The 17,658-nt window shown below is 55.3% G+C and overlaps 1 protein-coding gene across 26 annotated transcripts in view; it reads right to left on the bottom strand.

The window, feature by feature from the left end:
• Positions 1 to 14,583, bottom strand: part of PHLDB1 (pleckstrin homology like domain family B member 1) — a 53,627-nt gene extending 39,044 nt beyond the window's left edge. For 22 of the 26 annotated variants that reach the window (XM_050758359.1, XM_050758361.1, XM_050758364.1 and 19 more), the window contains exons 1-4: positions 11,469 to 11,575; positions 7,839 to 7,919; positions 7,053 to 7,176; positions 5,556 to 5,726 (exon numbers count right to left, since the gene is read on the bottom strand). In XM_050758359.1, coding sequence (XP_050614316.1) covers positions 5,556 to 5,726; positions 7,053 to 7,176; positions 7,839 to 7,919; positions 11,469 to 11,513 — 421 coding nt within the window. In that variant the 5' untranslated portion in view covers positions 11,514 to 11,575. Of the gene's footprint in view, positions 1 to 218; positions 982 to 5,555; positions 5,727 to 7,052; positions 7,177 to 7,838; positions 7,920 to 8,295; positions 8,452 to 11,468; positions 11,576 to 14,466 lie in introns of those variants that run through there. The other 4 variants (XM_050758366.1, XM_050758365.1, XM_050758375.1 and 1 more) reach the window with 4 other exon arrangements.
• Positions 14,584 to 17,658: the final 3,075 nt, after the last annotated feature.

The raw sequence follows: 17,658 nt of genomic DNA, 5'->3' as shown, positions 1-17,658 counted from the left end.
GGTCTACCGACTGAGAAGTGCCCCCAAGCCCAGAATCCCCATTTAGAAATGTTCAGGGAACACACACAATCGAGTCTCTCCGCCTCAAGCTCCCAAAGAAGGTCAGAGGACCCCATGCCCCTCCTCCCGCCCACCCTCCTCAAGACGCCCCTCCCAGCCTGAGCTTCTCCAAGCTTGGCGGCTTGGGGGCTGTGGCTGGCCCGGGGCTGAGGACTCACCGCCGAAACCGGACCTCCGGACCGCTCGTCCCCGCTAGCTCGGGTCCTCCAGGTCCCGGGCCCGCCCGGGGCCTTTGAGGGGGCGGGCCGACCTCCGGAGCCGCCGGCTCCAGGATCGGAGCGAGCAGCGAGGCAGCGAGCAGCCGCCAATGCCCGGGGAGGGGCGGGCCGGCCACCAGCGGCGGGGGAAGGGAGCCAGGGAGGGAGGGACAAAGGAGAGGAGGAGGGGAAGAGGAAGTGATGGAGGAGACGAGTGGAGAGCTGGATGGAGAGGGCGGGGCGGGAGGATGCAGAAAGGCAGCCGGCTTGGGATCCTGGACCCGTGGCAGGAAAAAAGTGGGCGGGAAGGAAAGGTTCAAGGGAGGTGACTGAGTGAAGGAAAGGTGAGAGGTAAGTACAGAGGCCAGAGAGTGAAGAGCCAGGGGCCAGGAGTGAGGCCAAGCAAAGGACAGGGTCTCATTCCCAGCCCCCTGTGGTAAGAGGTCAGTGGTAGCCAGGCTGGCCGGCTCTAACTGGCTGTAGTACCTTGGGCCAGTCACACCCTCTGGCCTTGGCTTCCTTATCTACAGAAAGTCAGCTCTGACATTCCATGTCCACATCTGAGGGAGAGAAGGAGAGGAAAAGAGCAGGGGCTCTACAGGTCCAGCTAGGTCACTAGGTCCTGCTCTGGCCCTTAGGCTGTCACTGTAACAAGGTCACCCTAGGAGTTCAGGCCAAAGCAGTGCTCTGTACAATGCAAGCACTCAGCCCACCTCCTGTCTCCACCCTAAACACCTCCTCTTCCGGCCCCACTCCCCGTAGCCCAACCCATGACCCAGAGTGGACCAAGGCACTGCCCTTTCCAGCCAGCCAACTTCCTGGGCCCTTGGAAGCCAGCCCGCACCCCAGCCACAGCCTCCAGTTGTGCTAGACCCAGCAAAGAGCCCTCCGACCCCAATAAGGTACCCATCCTACTTGGGAAACAGATATCTGGAGCCCCCAAAGTCAGGCTGAGATTCTGAGTCAGGCAGGTGTTTTGTTTTGTTTTGTTCTGTTTTTTTGAGACGGAGTTTTGTTCTTGTTGCCCAGGCTGGAGTGCAATGGCGCAATCTCGGCTCACGGCAACCTCCACCTCCCGGGTTCGAGCGATTTCTCCTGCCTCAGCCTCCCATAGCTGGGACTACAGGCATGCGCCACCACACCTAGCAAATTTTGTATTTTTAGTAGAGATGGGGTTTCTCCATGTTGGTCAGGCTGGTCTCGAACTCCCGATCTCAGGTGATCCGCCCGCCTCAGCCTCCCAAAGTGTTGGGATTACAGGCATGAGCCACCGCACCCAGCCCAGGCAGGTATTAATACCTACTATCCAGCCAGGTCCCCCAGTTCCTCTTGTTCCAGGGACCTGGCCCCTGCACACCAGAGCCTTACGGGACACAATGTTGTATGCTCTCAGCAGGCAGCTCACACAGCCTGACACAGTGTCCCTCAGATACACACCAACACTTGCTCAGTCACGCTGACACTACATCTCTGCATGCTCTGAGTCACACAGACACCCTCATTAAACACACTGTCTCTCACACACCTTTATTCTCATGCACACATCCCCCAGACAACTCCTTTTAGTTACACACTCACCCAGGCATAGCTTTCCTTTCACTCAGTCCCTGGAGAAACTCTGAAATAAAATCAACCTCTTAGATGAATAATCAGGCAAGTTTTCCATTCTTGCTGAACAGCCCACTAGCTCACTCACCCATGCTGCCAACTATGTGCATACACATGCACACGCTCACATGTGCACACGTATCTTATTCCCTTCTGAGGAAAAAGGAAGAACCATATAGGGTCAAATGCAAAATGAAGGGAGGCTTAAAAAAAAATCTCCTCAGGAAGAGTGATTCATCGGTCTGGAAACTGTGATGGCCAGCTGGATAGACCTAGGCAGACACAGAGGATGCCCGCCAATGAGAAATAGGGCAGGAGGCAGACACAAAGAAGTGGGAAGCTGGGAGCCTTCGCTCTGCCCTCCTTCCTTTGAGCTTTATTAGTCAAGATTGTTATCAGTCTCATAACAGAAAAAGGTTGAAGGCTTCACTCCCAATTTACAGATGGAATAACTGGGTGGGAAAAAAAGAGGTTCAATATCCTGGATCCCAGAGAGAGGCAGCTGGATAACCCAGAGATCCGGCTCCCCAGCCACACTCCTCTGCCAGCCCCCACATAAGCCCCTACCCACCAATGAGAGACTTAGGGAATGAAGGAGACTGGAGACCAGTGCTCGGAGGAAATGCTAGGAGTAGATGAGGACCTACTGTCTAGACAGCCTGGGCCCTGAGCTGGTGGCTTTCTGGGTCCTCCCCTGCTTGGTTCCCTCCCAGATCTTTCATGTGGTCTGGCGCTGTGGTCTCAGGGTGGGGCAGCCTAGACCCAGATTGAGATTCCTCCTCATTCCCTTGGTCCTATTCCGAGCTCCACCCCTTGCTCTGTAGAGAAGAGGGCAATGTGGGATGTGCCAAGATGCCTGGGTACAGGGGGTGGAATCAGGACCTTCCTGGCTCCCTCACTTCATGCTCCTATGTTCACAGCTCTGTGCTAAAGGTTGGCATCTGTTTTCTGCCCGCCTCCCCCTTTCCCTGGCCCAAGCATATTCCTGCTGGAAGAGCCTGTCACTGCCATCTCTGCTTGTCATGAAGTGTGTCTCTCCAAGTTGCCTATGGCTGGGCACAGTGCCCAGAATGATGCATCTAAGGCCAAAGTAGGCTCCTTGTTATTCCCAGGGTAGCCCTTGTTTTTCAAAGAGGAGGGTCGCCTCTACAAGGCCAGATTAGGGGAACAAGGAAGGGAAAATGATCCTCTTGTATATATGCCAACAGATAGGCATATGACCAGTGAGGTCTCATATACACATAGGAGTACATACACAGACATTTTGGTACCATCAGTCCTGAGTTCACCCCTACCGCCCACTTGAACACACTGATCCATAAATACAAAGAAAGACACAAACACAGAGATTCGTAAGCCCAGAGTCACAAACACATCCGGAGCTACATAAACACACTCCAGTTACACAGACACACAGAGATAGCACATGCACCCCCGAACCACCCAGTTTCCAGGGAAACACACTCCCAAGAATGTCCGGAGTGGGGCCAGGCAGGGCTGGGCTTGGTGCCTTGCTCCAGAGATGAGACAAGGAAACCCTCAGCTCCTGGAGCCCAGGGGAGGGGGAGGACTGGGGAGAAGAACACCCATTCCTTTGTGCCTCTGCCTACCCCTCCATAGGCTGCCAAGCTTTGGAGACAGGCAAGCCCAGACAAGAAGGCTATGGGGGATGGGGAGAGAAAATGGGAAGGGGTTTAGGGTCAGAAGAGAGTGGGAGGGTACATACTTGGCTGGGTAGGCTTCTGGCTGGAGAAGAGTCGGGAGGGGTCACTGGGGCCACAGGAAATGCCTCAGAATTCCATCTTGGCCCCAGGCTCTCCCTCTTCTCAGGGAGCTAAATGATGCACCGGAAAGAATGAACAACACAAGCATACCCTGCTCGCAACATGCAGGGGAACAACGTTCTTACCGATGAATGTGATGGGTTTGGGGCGGGGGTAGTAAGTTCTGAGCCTTCTTTGAATTTTGTCCTGCCTCTCCTTGCTGCTCTACTGTCTCATCTCCATGCTCCCAAATCTTAGAGAAGATGCTGTCTCTGAGACTGAACAGGACTGTTAGGAACCTGCTGCCATCGTAGCCAAGCTCCAATTTTGGGGGATTCCTTCTCTCATCCAAAGTCAGAGACCGTGAAGTCCTGGAGAAGGCAAGGGCCTGCATGCTGCTACTGGTGGACCTGCCTCCCTGAAGTCAATTTTTGCATGCCCTGCCCCCTACCCGAGGGCAGGAAGAAAAGACTGGGGTTAAAAAAAAAAAAAAAAAAAAAATTAGCCGGGTGTGGTGGCAGATGCCTAATCCCAGCTACTTGGGAGGCTGAGGCAGGAGAATCACTTGAGCCTAGGAGGTGGAGGTTGTAGTTAGCCGAGATCGTGCCACTGCACTCCAGCCTGGGCAACAGTGCGAGACTCCGTATCAAAAAAAAAAAACAAAAAAAGATCGGGGAAAGGTCAGGTCTCCTGAATCAGCTGTGAAGGAAGTGACATTGAAAGGCCTTAAGGAGGATGAAGAGGAGAGAAGGAGACAGTGGAGTGAGTAGGATGGCCACTTCCAAGGGGCTTCTAGGCAGTAAGAGCCCCCAGAAAACAATGCTAGGCCATCAGAACCTGCTCAGAGCCAGGCTTAGCCCAAAGTTCCTGTCCTCCTGTTAGCCTTTAACCTCACCTCTATCCTCCACCCAAATCTGTTTTTCTCATTCTCCTAATCTGACAACTCACTGTATGAACTGATGCCCAGAACCCTGTTTCCAGGGTGAGCATACCTGGTCTGTCGAAGTGCCACCTGGGCCAACCGCTTACCTGCCTGCTAACCATAGTAATCAGGGGCCTAGATTTTATTTATTTATTTATTTATTTATTTATTGAGACGGAGTCTTGCTCTGTTGCCCAGGCTGGGGTGCAGTGGCGCCATCTCATCTCACTACAACCTCTACCTCCCAGGTTCAAGCGATTCTCCTATCTCAGCTTCCTGAGTAGCTAGGACTATAGGTGCGCACCACCACACGTGTCTAATTTTTGTATTTTGGGTAGAGACAGGGTTTCACCATGTTGGCCAGGCTGATCTTGAACTCCTGTCCTCAAGTGATCCACCCGCCTTGGCCTCCCAAATTGCTGGGATTACAGGCGTGAGCCACCATGCCCAGCCAGGGGCCTAGTTTTTAGAGCCTCCTCACACAACAGAATGGCCTATTGCTTTGGGTTATATTCGTGACCGAAAAGCTACTGTCAGCAGTCTCATAACAGGAGCAGGCATGTCCTCAGATTTCACCCTTGCCCCATCCCCATCAGGAAGTATTGTCCTCCTCTTCAGCTTCTCAAAACAACTTCCTCTTGGCATCATGGAACAATGCCATTGATACCCTCTCACTGCTGCTCCAATTGCTCTTCCCCAACAACCACTAACAATCCCATCATGCCCCAGGCCCTCTGATGGCGGGAATCAGAACCTCTTCTCTCCCTATAGTATGTGGAGGCAGGTTGGGGGTAACCAGAGAAGAAAAGCAGGTTGAAAACATGTCTGGATGCTGAGACGGTTTAGTATGTTGTTTAGGCACATCCAGATGCACCTGAGTACTCCATTCCCAGTATGGGCACTCAGGCAGTTGCCATGGCAACCACTACAGCCAGTCTCCCCTGTGCCTAACACATACAAGCCTTTAAACAGAGGCCCCCTCCATCTGGAGGTATCCAGCCTTACCCTGAGTGAGCCGGGTAGGCTGCCGGACAGGGAGACCATCAATAGTGCAGGCATTGCCACAGGGGTAGAGGGTGAGGGTGCCCCGCAGGTTCTCGATGTAGCAGTGCTCTGGAGCCAGGCCTGGGCCCTGTAGTGAGATGTCTCTGGCTGCAGAGCCAATCACCGTCCTCCCTGGAGACAAGAGGCAAACTGAATCAGAAGGGTTGTCCAGGCTGAGGAGGCAGTGACAGGGCAAGGAGGGCCACAGTGGAAACATATTCCACCTCCTACTCCAGGGAGAATCTCTGCCCACCATTGGCCACCCCTACTGGGCCCCTGAGCCTGGTCTATACAGTAAGTGATAGAAGCTCTTCTCAGAGAAAACTCTGCCTGAGAATGGGAGGCCCAGAGATGGGAAGACCCAGACTCCACAGATGGAGAAGGAAGATTGCTTTTCTGCAGATCCTCCCTTATTCCCCCAACTGCCTCTCCCTGTTGTCCTTTTTTCTTTTTCCCCTTCAGCCTACTCCTCCTTTCTTCTAAATCTCCCTTTCTCTCCTTCTTCTCTCCCCCACTTCTGCTACCTGCTGCACTTCATCTCCCTCGCTAACCTCTCTGTTCAGTGCAACCTCTCTTCAGTGCAGGCTCTCCCCTAACTGCAGCAAGAACAGCCCCTCCCACTGACAGAGCCCCTGGGACTGGTATTTGGAGAATGTGGAGAATGTAGTATCACCCAGGCAACAAGTGCAGCCAGGAGAGGAGAGAGGGCGGGCAGAAGCTGAAAGGTGAAGGGGGCCGTGCCAGGGCCTTATCTTGGGAGATCTTGCCCCCAACTCCCATCTCTCCATTCTCTACCTACGGTATAGCCTCCTGTGCAAGCCAATGCCCTGGAGTGGGGCCCTTTTTCTTCTTGGCCACATTGGTTGCTAAGAGCAATGTGTTCTCCTGTTTCTCTCAGTGCTCTCTTCATGGTTTCTTTTCTTCTTCTTTTTTTTCTTTTTTTTTTGTGATGGAGTCTTGCTCTGTTGCCCAGGCTGGAGTGCAGTGGCACGATCTCGGCTCACTGCAACCTCCGTCTCCTGGCTTCAAGTGATTCTTCTGCCTCAGCCTGCTAAGTAGCTGGGACTACAGGCTCGTGCCACCACCAGCTAATTTTTGTATTTTTAGTAGAGACGGGATTTCACCATTTTAGCCAGGCTGGTCTAGAACTCCTGACCTCGTGATCTGCCCACCTCAGCCTCCCAAAGTGCTGGGATAACAGGCGTGAGCCACCACACCCGGCCTCTCCTCCTTGTTTCTAAGCTGATCTTTAAGCCCACTCATGGAACCAGATTATGTACCAAGGAAGGCAGGCAGTCTGGGGAGGCAGAGAGAAGGGAAGCAAGCTGGTGGGGTGGGGAGGCAAGCATTGCCAGCAGACAGTAGAAGGGCCCCAACACATGCAGGAGCTGGGCCTCCAGGGTAGGAATGCCTACAAGGATAGAGGGGTGATGAGTGAGATGCCCTGTTCACACTTACCTTCCTCCAGCGGCAGGAGGGTGATGGCTGTGCTGAGTCGCCCACTGCCCAGGCTCACCAGGTGGGGTTTGTCCGTTTGCACTTTCAGCCCTTTGCCTGTCTCGATCAGGTCCAAGGGTCCTTTCTGTAGGTAGTAGGGGTGGAGGACAAGCATCATTAGACTCAGCACCTTACCACCCTAAACCAGTCACACCAGTACTCTCTCCAGCCCTTGCCCCTCTCCAAAGGGCTCTGAGGGTGCTGAAAGGCTTAGCACAAAATCTTACACAGAGCATTATTCCACTACATTGTAATTAGATCTGAATCTAGGCCACTAACTCGTCCCACTGGATTTATCTCAAGTCTTGGCTTAACTGTCCCTTTTGTCTATTAAAACAGAAGCAAGGAGAAAGCGGTGGGGGGTGGGGGTGGCATTGGATAAGCAGCAGGGGTACTGTAGAGGAAGGCCAGTCAAGCTCCCTGCAGACTTGTCCATGGCTATCCACTTGGCCATTGCTTGCCCCTGCTAATCTCAAGTACAGGGAAGGTAGAGGCATGGATCAAGGAGAGTGATACAGCCTAGGGTCAATCTGTAAACTGCTTTCTGACTTTCGACGGGTACTTTCTGGGTGAACCAATTAACCTGATTCAGATAAAGACTGAGCTGTTAATAGGCTTGGGACCTGGGGAAGGGCAGAGAGGAACAGAATTGCTCCTTTCATCCTTGGGCTGGGACCACAAGGGGGTAGAAGAGCTGATCCCATCCCCACCATATCTCTCTTGCCTCACAGCCCTGATCCCACTCACCTGCACCATGGTCTGGGTCTTGCATCCAGGGCCTATTTGGTTCCTGTTGAGAGTGTCCATGGTCCTAAGGCTCCAGAGCTCCTAGGGACACAGCAGAAAGCTGGTGAGTGGGGAGGCCAGGGCAGAAGAGGGAAAGAAGTAAGTTCCGTGGCAGAGTTCTCAGGGCAGAGGTAGCACCAGTCACCAACATTCCCCAAATGCTCATGCTGAAGGGAAGTAGAGGCAGCTAAAGAGCTTGGGTGGGAGTTGTCTGGGAGCAGTGCCAAGTCTCCAGCCAGCCACAGCATGGATACTACACCATACCAGTCCTGCCTCTTGCCATTGTAAGCACAAACAGTCCTATAGGGCTCAATCTATACCTCTGTGCTTTCTTGCCCTATGCTACTCAGAACCCAGATTTTGACAGCTGAAGACCCTTGGCCATTGTGGAGCCTTAAGCAGGGTGGGGAAAATCTACCTTAGTGGGAGAAGCAGCAAGGAGGCCCTCCAAGGACACTGGTAGCCAGAGGGCCCCCAGGTAGGTGGCAGGGCTAAAACAGGAGCTCCCTCCTGAAATCTTTCATTCTCCTCTTCACCGTTTGTCTCTTTTCCCAGGGCTTTAGTAGGATGTTTTCTTAAAGGAGACACAAAAGAAAAACTCAGCCATTCCTGCTATCTCCAGATGTCTCAACTCCTACACCTTTTCTTCCCCAGAAAGCAACCTCAACCCAACACAATCAGTTAAAAAAAATTTTTTTTAAATTAAAAACAAAAAACTTTAGTGATAACTAATACTGGGAATATTGGGCTCTTAACTCTTGGGTTCTTAATTGGCTAGGTGCTATAGGAAGCTTAGACCATTAGAACCAGGAGTAAGACAGATTCCAGAGCCAGAACTTGAATCCTCCCCACCACCACCCCACTGCCTCTCACCCACCACCCATCCCTCTCTCCCTGGCTCATGTTTTTGGTATCTGGGATGTGAGGACATTTGTGTACTAATGTGTGCCCCCATGCCCATCCCTTGGCCAACTAGCTAAGCTGAGAAACTTCCCACTTGCTGCTGAAATGTTACTGGGGAAAGCTAAGAGTGTGACTGAGGGGTAAGGAAGCAGACCCAGGGAAGCAGGGTTTCCCTCCACTCTCTCTTCAAGCCATCTACCAGGGGACTTGGAAAGGAAGTAGGGGCAGCAGCCAGCATTCCAAGGAGTGTCTGACCCTGGCAGTGGGTCCCGAGGACCTTAGCTATGGTGTTACTAAATTTACCCTCCCAGCTTCCACCCTTCCGGACCTGGACTGCATCATCTCCGTCACCATTTCCACCCAAGCTGGTGGAAGAGAGGCCGGAACCCAGGCTGGGGCCCACCCCAAGACTGCCAGGGAAGAGAGGAGGAAAACGCCATTAACCTATGCAAAGCCCCAAGCTGGTCTGGCACCTTCCCAGAATTCCTTGCCATGGAGAAGAATTTCCAAGGACAAAGATTGCTGTACTGCTTCCTTAGACTCAGGGAAATCCCTCAGCATTTTCTGAGTGAGGAGGGGCAAGAGAGTGGGTTAGGAATGGGGAGTTTATGTAAAAGAGGGGTTAAGAAAAACAGAATAATAAATAATGGTGAAGGCCGGGCGCGGTGGCTCACGCCTGTAAAGCACTTTGGGAGGCCGAGGCGGGCGGGCGGATCACAAGGTCAGGAGATCGAGACCATGAAACCCCGTCTCTACTAAAAATACAAAAAATTAGCCGGGCGCGGTTGTGGGCGCCTGTAGTCCCAGCTACTCGGGAGGCTGAGGCAGGAGAATGGCGTGAACCCGGGAGGCGGAGCTTGCAGTGAGCCGAGATCGCGCCACTGCCTTTGGTAGAAAATATCCTTTGGTAGAAAGAACTTTAGACTGGGATATATAAAGCCTTAAATTCTACCCTGACTTTATTTATTTATTTATTAGTTATAAGATCCTAGACAAGTTATTTAACTTCCCTGATTGTCGAGTCATTCTTCTATAAAACTAGAGTAACGAAAAAAAAAAAAAAAAGACTGTCTGGATCAGTGCTTGCCTGGGGCTAGGGGTGGAATGAGAAGTGACTGTAAAAGGGCACAAGTTTGGTGGGGGTGGGACGGGGGGAATGTTTTCAAATTAAATTGTGATGATGATTGCATGGCTCTGTAAATATACTAAAAGTCTTTGAATTGCATACTTAAATTGGGTGGATGTTATAGTATATAAATTATACCTCAATAAAGCTGTCAGTTTTTTAAAAAGGACTGTCTGAACATTCAGGTATTACATTAAATGGCATTCTATGAAAGCAAAGCACAATAAAAATGCCGTTTATTATTATTATTATTAGATGGACTTTCACTCTTGTTGCCCAGGCTGGAGTGCAGTGGCGCTATCTCGGCTCACCACAACCTCCACCTCCCGGGTTCAAGAGATTCTCCTGCCTCAGCCTCCGAGTAGCTGGGATTACAGGCGCACGTCACCACGCCCAGCTAATTTTGTATTTTTAGTAGAGACGGGGTTTCTTCATGTTGGTCAGGCTGGTCTCGAACTCCCGACCTCAGGTGATCCGCCCGCCTCGGCCTTCCAAAGTGCTGGGATTACAGACGTAAGCCACCGCAGCTGGCCCCGTTTATTGTTATGAGCTGTGTAACCTGGAGCAAGGCACTTCACCTGTCTGGGCCTTAGTTTAATTCATCTGTCAGATTGGAGTATTTGTCATTATCGCCATGTGGGGCAGCTGTGGTGTGCTCATTTATTTACACCGAAGAATTTCAAGTGGAAATCAAGATTGTAAAGGAGTAAGTCCGAAGGAGAACCAGAGTGATTAGAGGAGAGAAGAGAAGAGAATAAGGAGGCGAAAGTAGAGAGAGAGATAAGGAGAGAGGTGTAGGGAGAAGATAAGAAAAGATGGAGAGATTGGGAGGTACGAGGCTGTGGCCTCAGCACAGTAACCTGATCCAAGAGAAGTGGAAAGAGACACCAGGCCAACCTGCCCTGCACTCAGGCGGTGCTTTCCCCAAAGGGCGATCGCCGCAGCCGAGAGCGGCCACCTGGGGGCGCCCTCATCTTGACCCCCGCCCTGGCCGGGGCGGCGGAGTGGCGCTGCGCTAGGGACGCCCTTCACCTGCGGCCCCGCTTCCCCCGGCCCGCGGCTCCCCAGCACCCCGGCTGTCATTACCCGCCCGCCCGGCCCCGCGGCCAAAAAAAGGCCCCTGCGGTGCGCGTCCGGCCCTGGGTGTCCTCGCGCACGCTGGGTACAGACGCCCCAGCGCCGCCCCGGGAGCCGAGTGGCGGAGGCCCAGGTGTCTGGATTTGACGAGCGACGGGCAAGGCCCTCTGTGCGCGAGGCCGCCCGGCACCTCGGCCTCCTCCCCCGCGGGAACGCGCCGACACCCCAGCCACGCGGGACACCAGTCCGAAGCCCTCTCCGCCGAGGGGAGCACCCAGAGTCAACTCTCGGGGGTCTCGGCCCGCGCCTGAAGGAGGCCGGGGAAGGACCGACCGGCTCCGGCACCAACGGGCACTGACACAGCTCCCGGGCTCCCACGGGGTCCTAGGACAAGGTCCAAAGCCAACCCCAGAGCACCAGACCCGGCCCTTCGCGAGGCCACTGCTCGGGCGCTCCCGGGAGCCCCGCGGGTCGTTCGGCCTCACCTGTGTCCCTGGGGGTCGGCCTCGGCCTCGGCCCGAGCGGTGCATGGCTGTGGCCAGAGACCCGCCAGGCCGAGCTGGGGTCCTCTCGGCCGCCGCCTTCGCCCTCCAGGCGCACATCCGCCTTCGAGAAAGGGCCGCCGGCAGAGGAAGGAGTCAGGAAGGGAAGGAAACTGAGGCGGGGAGCCCAGCGGGGCACGCCCGAGTGGGGAGGGGGACGAGAGAACTTAAGGATGAGAAAAACCTGGCAGAGATGGATGGGGGTGTGCAGAGGGACGGGGCGGGGAAGGGGAGCCACAGGGATGTGAAGGGGAAAATGAAAGGCCGACTAAGGGATGCGAAAAAACGCAAGTTGGGGAGGGGAAGACCGATGGCAGAGGATGCGGCGGGGAGACTGAGGAACACAGAGGTGGAGGGGTCGGGGGAGACAGGACAGGCGGGTCCTCAAGTGGAAGGGACAACAGACGGGAGGACTGGGGATGCGCGAGGAGGTATTGAGGGCAGCGGAGGGGAGACTGACGGGCGGGGAGATGGGGCGAAGGAGAGGGAGGCTGGGGCCGACCGGGACCCCAAAGGCGGGAGAGAGGAGAGATGGGCGGCCCGAGGAGAGGGGGAGCTGGGAGAGCGCGGATGGAGCCGGGGCTGTTGAGTGGGTGTCCGGTGGTGGAAAGGTGCCTCTCCGCGGTCCGCAGGGCCGAGGGAGGGAGGTTTCCGCAAGGGAGCGGCCCCTTGCACCCCTCGGCCTGCTCCTGCCCAGGCCGCCCGCGTGGGACAAGGCCGCAGTGTTGGGCGCCTGCCGTGGCCGCCCGCCCGCCCCTGACAAGAGGCCTTTCTTTGGCGGGTCAAGGAGAAGGAGCCGCTTGTTTGCGCGGCCGGGAAACGGGGCGGCCCCACAGACATCTCCCGTTCCCAGCCTGGCAGCTGCGGGAAGGGCGGCTGAATGTGTGTGAGGGGCCGCGTGTGTGAGCTGGGGCTGTGGTGTGAGCTGGGCTGTGTGTGTGACTGGGGCTGCATGTGTGAGGGGGCTGCATGTGTGAGCTGGGCTGCGTGTGTGAGGGGCTGTGTGTGTGATGGGCTGTGTGTGTGACTGGAGCTGCATGTGTGAGGGGGCTGCATGTGTGAGCTGGGCTGCGTGTGTGAGGGGCTGTGTGTGAGGGGCTGTGTGTGTGACTGGGGCTGCATGTGTGAGGGGGCTGCGTGTGTGAGGGGCTGCGTGTGTGAGTTGGGCTGTGTGTGACTTGGGCTGCGTGTGTGAGGGGGCTGCATGTGTGAGGGGGCTGCGTGTGTGAGGGGCTGCGTGTGTGAGGGGCTGCGTGTGTGAGGGGCTGTGTGTGTGATGGGCTGTGTGTGTGAGCTGGACTGTGTGTGTGATGGGCTGTGTGTGTGAGCTGGGGTGTATGTGTGGGCTGGGCTGCGTGTGTGAGCTGGGCTGTGTATTGAGCTGAGCTGTGTGTGTGATGGGCTGTGTGTGTGAGCTGGGCTGTGTGTGTGAGCTGGGCTGTGTGTGAAAGCTGGGCTGTGTGTGTGACGGGCTGCTTGTGTGAGCTGCACTGTGTGTGTGTGACGAGGTGCTTGTGTGAGATGGGCTGTGTGTGTGTGACGGGCTGTTTGTGTGAGCTGGGCTGTGTGACTGGGGCTGGGTGTGTGAGCTGGGCTGTGTGTGTAACTGGGGCTGTGTGTGTAAGCTGGGCTTCGTGTGTGAGCTGGGTTGTGTGTGTGACTGGGGTGCGTGTGTGAGCTGGGCTGTGTGACTGAGGTGCATGTGTGAGCTGGGGTGCATGTGTGAGCTGGGGTGCATGTGTGAGCTGGGGTGCATGTGTGAGCTGGGGTGCGTGTAAGCGGGGTTGCGGGTGTGAGGGGCTGCATGAGGGCGGGGCGGTTTCCTGTGAGGCGCAGCACATGGAGTGTGTGGGCAGGCCTCGGCGTGTGGGCGGGTCCGGGTGTGTCAGGGTGGCGTGACGCAGGGACGTAGGTATGCGAAGTGTCGCGGAGGCTTGCGTGTGTGCCGGGTGGGAGCTCGGCTTGGTGGGGCGCCTGCGTTTGCGTGTGGCGGCTGTGGGGTGAACCCGCCGTCCAATGAGTCAGCCTCCAGAGGCTCCAGGACCGCTGAGCTAACGGCCCAGAATGCAGCCCCGCCCCGGAGCCGTGGGTCCCCGGCCGGGCTGTGCGGTCGCCGGGCCAAGTCCCCACTCGAGCCTGCCTCGGCGGAAGCGCCCGCGGGCGACTCGGCCACCCTGCGCCGGCGCCCCCACCCAGCCGCCCGCCCGCACTTTCCTATCCCGGGGGAGCCCAGATGACTTGGGTCAGCCTCCGCTCGGCGGAACTCTAGAGATTCTAGTCCGGACGGCGCGGCGTGGCAAGGCGCCCCAGGCTGCCTCCCCGGCCCCCGAGGACGTGGGGCCTTGGGGAGTGCCTGGGAGGCCCCAGGCGGGCTTCCCATCTCCTGGACACCCTCAGGCATCCCTCCTAGACGCCCAAGACTCTGAGCCGGACTCCGAATCCCTTCCTGGTCCATCAAGGCGGCCGGCCTGGGGACAGGGGGAAGACGTCACAAGAGATACCCCCACTCCCCAAGGTCCTACTGTGGGCGGACAGGGGGAGGTGTGGGGCGCTGGAGGACGAAAACCCGCGCGCGCGCTCGCCACCCAACACCCCGCGAGTGTCCGCCCGGCCGCCTAGGTGCCGGCGGGAGAGAGTCTGGATGGGGCCAGGATCAGCGTTTCTCCAAGCGGGGGGAGAGCGCCACGGCCCCCTCTGGCGGTGGCGTTGGCAGCGGCCGAGGAAGGCAAAAGTAAGCGGCTCACAGGAAAACTCCCCACAACGCCCCTTTCGCCTCTACGCACTCACCTGGGGTGCCCTCACTCCCCCACGGGTTTCTGCCGAGCTCCCTAGCCTAGAGCTGATCTCAGGGCTCTCGCCAGGCCCCAGGGACTTCCCCTTATCCAGTCCTAGCACCGCAGTAAATGGGACCCGCAAGTGTAGTGGGAGGGGGCACTCTTACCTAGAGGTGGGGGGGACAGGGAGACACTGGTCCCTTAGCCCGGCTCGGCTCGGTCGCGGTGGCCTCAGGCTTAGGAAGACACTGTTGCCTTTCCCCGGGAGCCCGCTGAGTAGGAGGAGAGCGAGCCTGTCCCGCCCCGCTCCCGCCAGTCCCCGCCCCCGTCCCCCATCCCGTCCGCCTGGCCAGCCAAAGAAGACGCCCTTGTGGGGCTGGAGCCCAAGGTCCCCCCACCCACCCTTTCCCACAGCAGCACCTCCCCCAGCCTGCACAGCGCCCGCTTTGTTCATCTTTGCAGCTGGGCTCTCCTCCACCACCACCACCACCACCACCACCACCACCCACCACCACCGCCACCACGGCCACCACCAAGACCACACACCCCCCTCTCCTCCCACCCTGCCCTCCCGACTCTCCTAGACCACCCTCCACTCCTAGGCTTTAACGCGCTTCTGAGAGGGTGTTTTTGACAATCCGTTTCCCCGCCCCCAAACTCTCCCCTCTTTCTTTTTGCCTTTGATGCTGGAAACCTCCACAGGCTCCTAGTGAACCTCCTAAATCGAAGCCCCTACAACATGCTCTCAATATCTCCAGAACATCTACTGAGGGTACGCAGGTCTTCTCCCTGTCACCCCCTCCCCTCGCCCCATTCGCCCCATTCTAAGCTCCACCATGAAGAGCTGTAAATGGGATTGATAACCACGCACATCAGGCTTCACAGACTTTCTTAAGGATAGGCACAAGAAGACACGTTAAAGTACCATGCAAACTCCAAAGCACAGGAAAGCGGAATGGAATTATCATCTTGCACCCATGGAGCTCCACACCCATCCACTCCGACAGACCTGCTGGTTACAGATTGGGATATGGAGGCAGGCTGTAGACTTACAGTTGAGCACACCAACCTGTAGTAGGAGTGGGAGTTAATAAGGAAGAGAAGGAAGCACTAAACACTTAAAAGCGACCCCCAAATTGAGCTAGGTTGAAGTCATTTTCCATCTCAACCTCCACCCCGAAATCCAATGCTGACAGTGGATCCTAACCTTGCAAAGCCAGCTCTTGGCCCAGGAGACTGGCTGGGGAAACCCTAGGGAGCTGAACTCAGCTAGACTTCTGGACTTCTTTGACCTGCACTAGAGGGACCCTGGAGACTCTTCTCCACTGAAGGAAGGAGCAGAAAGCCTGTAAGTCTGGTCTAAATTCCAGCTGGGGTGGATAGCAAAAAATAATTTTTCCTCTTTGAGATGGACAAGTGCTGTTCTGATTCAATGAGTTTAGTTAGTGCTGTCTCTCCCTAACCCAGGAACAGCAGGAGGCTGAACTACAGGAATCTCTGGTCACTCATTGACAGGGCTGGCCTTAGCAGGGGGCCCCCCACGGCTGGAGACTGAAGCTGACCGGGGCCAAGCAGCAGACAAGGAGGGGGAGGGGAGAGGCCTCCCTTTGCTGCCACCTGCTATAGCTAATGGAGGTGGAACACTCAAGCTCCAGAATATGCTGTGCGTACCAGGAAGTCCTAGGATGTGAGGAGCGAGACTCTTAATTTTTCCTTTCTTCATATTGTTTGAAGTCATGAAAGTAATTGTGGTGAACCTTCATGAGGCAGATCACAAAGGTAATAGCCCATTTGGGTATGTAAAAAAACGAAGAAAGAAAAAACCCAAACTGTTGTATCCCATGTGCCAAGACGCAGCACTGAGGGGAGGGGTCCAGATTGCGGTACCTCAGAGGCTTTTCACTTCATTCTGTTTCACCACCCCCAGCTCCTCTTTACTGTACTGGGCAGGAGGAGTTTCAGGGAATAATCAAGCCTGCCATGGAGGCAGCAGATGCTGAGGCAGAGGGTCGAAACAGCACCCAACTTCTCTCACTGTCCTCCCAACACAGGGACCAGCTGACCCCATGATAAAGGCGCTGTGCAATGTGTCCTCTCTCCTGCTGTGTCAGGCCTCTATGTTCCCACAGTTAGAGCACTCAGGGGACTAAAGACCTACCGCCCCCACTCTTCATCCCCGCCCCGCTCCACATCTGGAGCCCATCAAAAAACTCAGTGCTCTCTCATAGTTACGCAAGAGGTCGAGCAGCTGGGAGCTCAGGAAAGGAGGAGGAGGAGAGGGAAATAAAGCAGAAAACAGCTTTCCAGGCTTGCTTCAGACTTTCCGAAGTGGAAGCAGGGGGAGAGGGCAAAGCCTGGGTGTGGAAGGAAGGGTGGATTTTTCTAAGGCCCTCTGCATTGGCTATGAATGTCAGGAGTGGATTTCCATACTCCTGCTTTTGCCTTGGCACATTCCCCACTTTGTCCCACCTCTCAAATTGTACTCCCTCTAGCCCCAGAGAGGTGATTATTGCTCATACAGCATGCAATCCTTGTAGATACACACCCTCTTCCAGAAAGCTATCCCTTTCTGGCCTCTGGATCCTGAAGTCACCATCATTGGTGTAGGCATGGTGGTAGCAATGACCCTGCAACAACCTGGGGAAAAGCTCAAAGCTGTCTTTTCAGCTTGTCTTAGAAATTGCAGTCTGCTTCTACCCAAAGCTAACACGCATTCAAGCTGAGTGGGAAATTTGGGGAGGACAGAAAACTGGTCTTGTGTACCTCCAAGGCTAAGGGCTTTCCTAATGAGCTGAAAAGAACAAGCATTCATTTGGGCAAAAGAATGGGAAACAAGACCTATTTTGATTTCTCTCATTGTCTTGAATTTCTAATACTTCTTTCAAACAGCCCCTGTCCTGGTTTGGTAATCAATCTGATCACAGAGTACACCTAGGGCAGCTTTCCAGAACTGGTTTAGACCCTAAATAACCACTTAGCCCCTTCCCTAAGAACAGCAGGTCAAATAACTTTGGTGGGGGGTGGGAGAAGTGGCCCAAGCTTCTGAAAACTCTAATAGCTTGACTTGTGATTGTGAGGGAAAACAGCCTGGTTTGGAAAGATAGTCTAATTTTCCTAAAGGCCTACCTCCGTATCAATCACCAACTCCCCAGGATAAGACGTTAAGACGTTTGTAGTGTTGCTGTCTGCCCTTGGGTAACAGCAATGCACAGCAACAAACCTACTTGTGGATCTTCTAAGACGAGGGAATTTGGGGTGAGGGGGTTGTAGTAAGACAGATGTGCATAGCAAAAGAAAATCATTTGTGAGATTTTGCTTGTGATTTCTCTAAAGCCTACAAGACAGAAGCCATATTCGCT

This window comes from Macaca thibetana, chromosome 14 (genome assembly GCF_024542745.1).
Source record: "Macaca thibetana thibetana isolate TM-01 chromosome 14, ASM2454274v1, whole genome shotgun sequence".
NCBI lineage: Eukaryota > Metazoa > Chordata > Mammalia > Primates > Cercopithecidae > Macaca > Macaca thibetana.
This window is presented reverse-complemented; position numbering and strand designations above follow the sequence as displayed.